The sequence below is a fragment of the Haplochromis burtoni genome, unplaced genomic scaffold (genome assembly GCF_018398535.1).
Source record: "Haplochromis burtoni strain Fernald_Lab_line unplaced genomic scaffold, NCSU_Asbu1 Contig_10, whole genome shotgun sequence".
Taxonomy (NCBI): domain Eukaryota; kingdom Metazoa; phylum Chordata; class Actinopteri; order Cichliformes; family Cichlidae; genus Haplochromis; species Haplochromis burtoni.
In genome coordinates this window covers 3,927,346-3,936,152 of record NW_024582371.1, presented here as the reverse complement: position 1 = coordinate 3,936,152, position 8,807 = coordinate 3,927,346, and the positions used below count along the sequence as shown (strand labels likewise).

The 8,807-nt window shown below is 39.9% G+C and overlaps 1 protein-coding gene across 1 annotated transcript; it reads left to right on the top strand.

Annotated features, from left to right (window-relative positions):
- The first annotated feature begins 863 nt into the window (after nucleotides 1–863).
- On the top strand, nucleotides 864–8,513 carry kiaa1191 (KIAA1191 ortholog). The gene is made up of 8 exons (XM_005921157.3): nucleotides 864–1,050; nucleotides 2,476–2,597; nucleotides 2,731–2,915; nucleotides 3,097–3,208; nucleotides 3,416–3,543; nucleotides 6,237–6,376; nucleotides 6,523–6,698; nucleotides 7,330–8,513. Exons 2-8 carry the CDS (start codon nucleotides 2,570–2,572, stop codon nucleotides 7,533–7,535), a joined length of 975 nt encoding a protein of 324 aa, XP_005921219.1. The 5' UTR covers nucleotides 864–1,050; nucleotides 2,476–2,569; the 3' UTR covers nucleotides 7,536–8,513.
- The last annotated feature ends 294 nt before the right edge of the window (nucleotides 8,514–8,807 follow it).

The following is an 8,807-nucleotide window of genomic DNA, read 5'->3' as shown; positions in this document are numbered from 1 at the left end:
TGTGTGTGTGTGTGTGTGTGTGTGTGTGTGTGTGTGCTTTCAGCGTCAGCTGTGATGTCCCATTTCTGTTGCAATAACTATTACAAAATGTTTCTTGTAAATGCTGAACAGTCCAAGATGCTGACTCAGAAGACTTGCAACCCAACCCTCCATTCAGAACAGCTTCACCTCTGGGATATTTGTGGAAGTGGTTGCACACTTTCAAGCAGATTGCCAAGCATTGAAATTAAGAAGTTAAAGTCTGGCATCAAATAGTACACATGACACTGAAGCTGCAAACAGACTGGGATTACAGGGTCCAGTCAGCAGTCAGCAATGTCCTCACTGACAGGGGTGGCTGAACTTTCCAGAGTCCTATAGGCTGCTATCCACCACACCCTCATCCACATAATTTGCATGTGCATTCCCTGAACCCAAGGGTGACCTTAGCCAGCTACCAATCCTTTTACCACGGCTAGACCTCAGTCTAACCTTAGCTTTGAAACCAAGTCTTAAACTGCAGTTCCTTTTAAATAAAAGGCCAGGATCTTACAAGGCCCACAACGCTGATCACACTGATCAAGTCTAATCTTTGCAGATAACCCTTTAAACTTCACCATTACTGCAACTCCTCTTATGTAAAACGCTAAAGTTTAAAAATAAAAAAGATCTAAAGTTTTAAATGATAAGAATGAATGGGGATTAGGCATTCACTGCAGATTCAAGCAAACCTGCCTTATCGCCTCAGCTTTGAAGTATAAGATTCAGGATTGTTATGAGGTGATAAAATATACACAGTAACGATCTTGATCTATTGCACCACACCAAAACATACTGAGTCAAGTTTCAGCGGATCCCTCCGCGGCGGCTTAGGCTGCTGCCAAGGAGGTACGTTCACCGTGACGTGGGCATATGGACTCTGTTTGCATGTCCAAAAGTCATGGGTAAACTAGCCGGCGAACAAACAAACAATATCTTTTTGTTCGTTATCCCAAATCGGCGCGACAGTGGCAACGAAATCACTGCAGCTGTGGAGTAATTTCAGAGGGACAGTGAGAGAATTCTTCACGGGTGAGTTTTAAGTTTTAAATATACGATGAAGGGATCGTGCAAATTCTGGACAACCTAAAATGTAGATCTTGTATGTATATACAGACTAAATGTATAGCCTATTGCAAATCACATCATTTTAAAGTGGTTTGAATGGGCTTCTCTGTTTTTACATACATGTATTTTTCCCGGAAAACACTGCAGCGTGAGTCATGTGTCATTCCTCATTCATTACAGCTAGTTTGCGTTTTTTTTTTTAAATCCTACACCGACACGAGTCAAACATCCCCATGACTTCTTTTCTTTCGGGGGAGGGGTGTGTGCGTTTTTTCTTTTTTCTTTTTGCAAGTCACTGTATCTGGCTTCCATGAGCGCCGACGTGAACAGCACGATGTCAGCTGTCTGGAAAGTAGACCGGACTACTAAACACCACCGACCCGTGTCTGCAAAATCTGAATTCTGCTGCAATATGTATGAGAAACATGTCACATTCTGAGTTCATTTAAGAGCGCGTTCAGCTGGAAAGTGAGCTCAGATCACGGCGATTGGGAGCTAAACAAGATTGAGTGTGGTTTTATTCGACTGAATATGGAACTAACTAACTGTGGATCAGCTGTCAGACGGAAATGAAAAAGTGTCATTTCCTTGTTTAATCCAGAGCTCGGTTGTGTTGTAGTGTTGTGCGATACTACAGATTGTGATATCAATCTGCTACCAAGAAAATACACTATATAAAGTGTCAATATACCGATGCCGAATATGTTGTAGTTGTGTCATGATTTATGAAAGGGATCATCATTATTCTGCGATTTCTAAACACATTTTAACATTCACTACATACTCACTGTGCTTTTTTTCTTTCCAAAATAATGATTTAGCAAAATAAAAGCATACCTTTCAACTTTTCATATATTTTCAAAACTGTTTTTTTATTTTTATTTTTTTTACCTGAAATGTAAATATTCCTGTCTCTAAACACTTTTGGGTCAGCTTCTGATGCTTTGATGTGTTAGAACTGTATTAAAAATCTTTTGAAATTATTCATTGGGCTGAATACTGAACTTAAATGATAGAAAAAAGTGTCAATCTTGTCACGCTAGTATTAATCTGATACCAGTACTATCGACATTTGGGTAAATTTGGCCACCTCTGCTGTACTCCTCTGCTATCAGCAGGAATTTATGTGTGACTGATATTAATGGCGCTGCTGTAATCAGACTCTGTATTTCTATTTAAGGCAGGTCAGGACATCTTGCACTGTGTTCAGTAATTAATGTCTGTTGTGTTTATTTTTTTCACTTACCCATAATCATGTTGTTAAACATATGCATAGAGTACATGTGTAGGCCTACCTTCTTCCCCAGGTAAAAGAAATGACATTAGTGAGCAGTGTTTTACATTCGTTTCTGTGAGCCTAATAACTTTCCGTGGTGTCATGTGATGAAGTGGTCAGATCTGAGTCCAGCATCAAGCTGAGTGTCAGGTTAACGGCCAAGCTGTCAGACCCCACTGTCTCCTGCAGTCAGCTGCTCAGAACATAATGGCCTCAGGACGGGGAGACATTCCAGGTAAACAAGATTTGAGATATGGCAGAGTTAAACTGTGAGACAAGTGATTATCTTGTACTGATAACAGAAGTTGTTTCTCTTGTTTATTTGTTTGTTTATTTACACAGTAATGTGTCCTTTTCCTTCATTTCAGTACTTGAGTCCGGCACGCCGTCCTGCCTCATGGGTGCATTATCATCTCCAATTGGAATACAACGACACAATATCAGCTATGATGAGAACATGGATGGCCCTATGCATTCCCCACCTTCTGACTTGACTGTCAACATCCTGTGGAAAGAACCTGTTATCCCACAGAACAGGTTCAGGAAAACTGAGGTGCTCCCGTGTTTACCCTTATTTTCTAACCCACGTTGTTTTGAATTGGTTACCGGAACAAAATGATCCTTGTATTAGTTGCGTGTAAATGCTTCTTGAATGTTAGGTGCGTGCACTTCTGATTTGCTCCATTTCTAATAGCTTGTAAGTGCAGCCTAACACTTAGGATTTGTGTCACTAGGAAGGGAAGAGTGGTGGGAAGTTACTGAGCGTTGAGGGAGCACCATCAGCCAAGTCTCCTGGGCCTGTGGTGAAAGCCAAAGCCACCACTTTAATGAACTCGCTAAGGATCAGTAAGTCCACGAAAGCAACTTCACTAAACAACTTTATTTAAAAATATAGAGTTACTTAACAAGGCCACTGTCCACTACATGAATTATGATGCTCAGAACGACTTGGCTCCCACTTAAACAATCTTAAGAGTGTTAGTGGAGCTATGCTGGAGTGCAGCACCTTAAACACACTGACTAGTTGTCTGCAATGTTCCCATAATCTCTCAGAGGAATCCCACAAGAGCCTTGAGGAGTTTGAGCACCAGGCTGGACTAACAGAGTCTGGTTATTACCCTCACAAGGGCCTTTCTGCTGAAGAGACCCACATTCACAGACGAGGTGATGTCACACTGCCGGTGAGTATTAACAGTTTTAATCACTGACCGCAAGTAACAATGAACTCAAAAGAAAATGCACACCTAAATGTCATTTGTCAGAAGGTTGTTGTTATTATTATTAAAAAGAGTACATTAAAAAAAACACATCATAAATCTGACCCTTATCAAATTAAGTTGATGGACTGGCTCAGATATATATTTAAAGCCTGTGCTACAAGGCAGGATTTCATCTTATTTGGGTAACTACAGAGTTAATCCTGGGTTTTCTTCCAAATGCAGATCACCATAGTAATTTATGCTGTGAAAGTGACCTACTCTGGGGCAGATTATCATGAAAATTAGAGACCTAGTTTTTTAATAGCTTGCAATGACTGTCTTTCCCCCGATTAGCATAATTAAGAAGTATATGTTAAATGTTAACATCTACTTTGTATGAATTATCGGCTGGATTTTAGTTTTCATACATGCATGAGCAATTAGTTTTTAGAAAGAAGAGGACAATATATATCCCTCACCACAACTAGCCACCCACCTACAGGTCCTCAAATTTACTATTTACAGACCTAATTCTTATTGACCTCACAAAGTTACTGAATATCATTAACGTGTAAAGATCACTTAGTAAGGTAAGCTAAGTAAACTTTTACTTAAAGAAACTTGATATGTGCACTTCTAATTACATAACAACATATTGTTAACATGGCAAAACGTCTTGATAAACAAATTACGTAATGAGCTCTGCGCTGGCTCCATAGGCTGTAGTTCTTGCAGTATTGTTGCCAAGCAACGCCCCTGCACAAACCAAACCCCTTCCTTTTTCCTGTTCCCCGAGACGGACCAATCACAGAGCTCCTACCAAAACCAGAAAAGGCCTACTTTGCTGCATAGACTGTATCGTCGTCGTTTTTGTGAAAAATAATCGTCAGTTAAACTGGAAATTATGGACAAAGTGAAAGAAATTGTCGGACCGAGGCGTCAACGAAAAGTTATCATAAAAAGGTTAGTCAGACGTCGCTGCTTTAGTTGACGACAGTCAGGTCGAAGGTGTTGTACGCCGTTAGCGAAGCTAGCATTCAAACAAACGTATTTATTCCGAACAATAAAAATAAATGATCGGCATATATCAACTACCGTGAATCTCGCAATACAAAGGAGGGGATGGTGGTTTGCGTATTGATGGGTTAAAGTAGTTAACCATTGTGTGGTTCTTGGCCTTGGTTAGCACTGGCTAACTAGAAACCAGCAGACATTTAAAGGCCGTGTTGCTTACCGTGAGTGGAAGCTTCAGGTAAATAAAATAACCTGAAAGGGTAACTTTAGGGGCTTGGGAAGCCCTTCGCACTTGCTAAGTGAGCGTGATGTAAATATATAATTACTCTGTTTGCCCCGCACTATCATCATTTTACTATCATGAGGCCTAACGCTAAGAAATGAGGCACAGACTGGTGCTGGCATTATTTCTTTTAAACTCTTGTATCTGTATTGAAACCAGATTTCACACAGATTCCACTTTAGGTGGTGTTATTTGAAAAGCGTTTTATTTATTACGTAACTGTAATAAATGGGTTTTGTCTTGTTTTATATACACACGAGGAACAAATCGACTACCAGAGGTTTTCCGTGCGATATATGTGTATTTTTTTTTTTTGCTGTGTTAGTGTATTTGTGGTTTTTGTATGTCTTTACTCTTTTTATTTTTTTATTTTTTTATTTCAGCTTTCTGACACTTTATAAGCTATACAGAATTGTTTGCATGTGGCAGGCTGTTGTTATGACCTCCATGATCGTTCTGGCTGAGGGCCAGTCGGGTTCAAGTAGTGACGAACTAGGTTACTGACCCAAGTAATGTGTTTAAAAGGCCACTACGTTGCTTTGCGCTCTTCATTTGCAAAATGGACTCTACCCAGAGTAGAAAGCAGGACCTCATGCACAATGGAGATATGAGCTTGGAAGGGCATTTGCCATATGATTGGGAATATGCCCATACCGAATGGAAACTGGGCACTGAAAATGTTTTTCAAGAGATTAGTCATGAACTCAATTTAAGTCTGATGGCAAGTATAGTGGAACTTGGATTTGTTTTTGGGGTTTTTTGCCTTTAGTCAAAAAGTAGCTTTTGTTTACTCTGTACTAAAACTGAAGAGGACTGATGATTGACAAATACATTAACATGGATTTGTTGTTTTTCGTAGATGTTTCAGGGATTTCAATCAATTTTGTGAAAAAGTCGAAGTTATGTAATGAAAGCTTAATTTGGTGCGTAACAGTTCTGTGGTTCTTAATGTGTTTACTGCTGTTTAATGATAAATTAAGATGAGTAATTTTTGCACACTTTGTTTCTAACCTTTGATCTGTGTTCCCACCTGCATAACGTAGTCAATGGCAATAGGCTCTGAGAACCTGTGACGTCCTATTTTTCGATCTGCAAACCAAGTAAAACAGTGTTGACCTTGTGCATTGCGTATTTAGGGATGTTTGCTCTGTAAATACAATTAGTTGTTTCACTGACAGATTAACAAAAGATCATAAAACAACAAAGTTACAAACAGGGTCACGGGGGAAACAAAACAGCACTGCTTGTGCTTTTGTGCTGGCCAGACACACGTGGGAAGATTAAAACTGTTTAATAAATTTACACTGACAGTGGAGCAGATGGGAGCTTGTGACTTTTTTTTTTTTTTTAAACTGTTTTTGTTTTTCTTGCTGTGCAGAAGTTGAGAATGCCAAGTGGAAACTTTAAGGAGGACAGGCTTACAACATCAGCATCAACCACCCCAAGTGGCACCCCTTCTGTTACTCCCAACATCACCCCCTGCGTTAGTCCCTACTCTTCACCGAGTATTCATCGCAGGTAGGAACTGTACTGTTGTAAAGCCAGTTGTCATTCAGCAAAGAAACCCCCTTATATTTATACATTTGTACAATTTCCAATTGGCTGTATTTCAGTGACAATTCATGTTGTTCTTGGGTAATGGGAATTGGGTAATGGGAATACAGGAACTGGTTTCATCTGAGTCCTGCACCTTTCCTTGCTGCACCTGAGACCCACAGTCCCAACCCAAGCACAGACATGGGAGGAAATGAAGGAGGAGGAGGAGATAGGTGGAGTTTCTTCGGAATCCGATCTGTGGTACAGAAGTCCCCCACTGATCCTGGCTCTGAAACCAGCACAGGTAAAAGATTTGTGCTCACTCCTGTTTCTGTATCTTCAGTCTTTTAGCATTTCTATGCCGATACTCTGCGAATAGGGTGAATTGTCATACCCCTGAACCTTACATCAAAAGAAACTGCACTGACCCTCCCTTTTATTTTCGGGGGAGAAAAAAGTTTGTAAATTGATAGCATTTGAAACTACTTCCTTCTAGTCATACCACAGCCATGTTGAAACCACAACCTGCAGAACTGTTTACAAAGACAGGCCTCGCATCACAGAAACCAAAACAGAAAATGTGATCCTAATCACATGTGATAACATGGCTTGTTTTCACTGTAACATGCATATTTTAACCCTGTAAAAGACTAGACCTTTTTGAGACCTTGAGTTTGTCAGAAAGTTCAATAAACATTCCAGTTTTTTGTTTTGTTTTTTAAAGAAGAATTTTCTGGCAATTATTTCGTGGTTCAGGCTTTACATGGTTAAATGCAGAATAAGGTGCAATTTAAAAGTTTTCTTATAGAAGCTATAACGGCATGTAGGTGGAATATTTCAGGGAAATTTCACACGGTACACCAGTGATGCTGTGTGTTTCTCTTTGCAGCTCTTAAGTAATTAATGGCATCATCTACCACACCTCTCTCCTGCAGGTTTGTCTCTGCAATCTTATTTTGGTCTGCAGAAATCCTCAACCATGGATGGCACCAACACCCAGGTCAACCTCAAGGTTGATGACCCTACAAAATTTATGCCACCCAAGATTGAAATCTCAGACATTGAAGCCAAGCGGCAAAACCCACGGCCGCATAAACTCAAACCTCGGGACATGAATGTTTTGACACCATCGGGCTTCTGAAGACCAGCTATGTAGCTATTCCTCCGATTCCACATTCTCAATGTTTGTTTTGTTTTTTTTGTCTGTCCTCTTGTTCCACATTTGCCTCCCTGTCTACCTCTGTTCCCTCTGCCTCCATGCAATTTCACTCAAGCTGGGGGGAATGAGGACCCATAGTACCTACAGTATTAGCTAACTAGCAGCAGACTGCACTGCTTCTCCTCCCCAGCTCACAGATTCAGATCAGTTGCTGTCTGCTGTCTATGCCCCCTCCTCTCGTTCTATCTTATTAGCCAAATAATGCAACAAATGGAGTAACTTCATTTGTAACCCTAACATTGGTACTGCTTCCTATTGCTTTGTCACGTAATGGGTGCGTTGGTATGCATCGCCTAGATGTCCTCGTTCCATTGTCAGCGATGGCTTGAGATTAACGTTGAAATATCTTGCTGCTGATCATGCTAAAGTAGCAAGATAATTCAATTTATATCTCAGGTTCCTGTCTTTAATAGTTTTTGGTTTAAAGTTATGTAGTGCTTTTCTCCATCAGCATGCAGAGTATCGTGGTATATGACTGATATTGTGCCTAAGGCTGCAATGGGTTTGCTTTTGGCATCAAATTTCACCTTTTTGTTTTTTCTTTTTGTTTTTTTCATTATATGTAAGAGCATCTGTGACCATGTGCCTGCTGACCTGAAGTTATTTCTTTTTTTAAATTTTTTTTTATATGTATATTCTGCTTTAAATCAAGGTTTCTAAATTGTAGGTAGTGCAGTTTGTTGGGTTTGCCACTTTTTATTTTCTTCTTTTAAACGTAGGACTGAAGTGGCCATTGTCAACTTTTCAACTTTTTTTGCGTGTGTGTGTGTGTGTGCGTGTGTGTGTGACTGAAATTTCCTGCTGTTTTGTTTGGGGGGGAAACTGATGAATTCTGCTAATAAAATGCACAAGGGAGCTCTCCCACTTTCATCTGTAAATAAATCTCATTATGAAACTAAATTCTTTTTTTGGTTGTTTCTTTAAAAAAAAAAGGGGGGGGGGGCCGTTCCCGGGATTTCATATTCAGTGCTCTGTTCAAACAGGAAGTGATTCAGAGGCTCCGAGCCAGATGCATCTCATTCGGTGCCAGAATTCCAGTCATGAATTTGAAAATAATACAGGAGGCACTAATCTATGTATGCTTGTCTCACCAATTTGCCAGAGTTAGAGTAGTACTTTGCATTGTACTAAAAATGTAAAATATTGATTAAAATATGAAACTGCTCTTGAGCATCTAAAGTGGCAGTTTTCTTT

Excerpts from the sequence above, each read along its gene's own strand:
- kiaa1191 (XM_005921157.3), top strand. The coding sequence starts at position 2,570 with ATGGCCTCAGGACGGGGAGACATTCCAG. Across the intron at positions 3,209-3,415 it reads AATGAACTCGCTAAGGATCA|AGGAATCCCACAAGAGCCTT; the intron begins GTAAGTCCACGA and ends ATAATCTCTCAG. Across the intron at positions 6,699-7,329 it reads TGGCTCTGAAACCAGCACAG|GTTTGTCTCTGCAATCTTAT; the intron begins GTAAAAGATTTG and ends TCTCTCCTGCAG.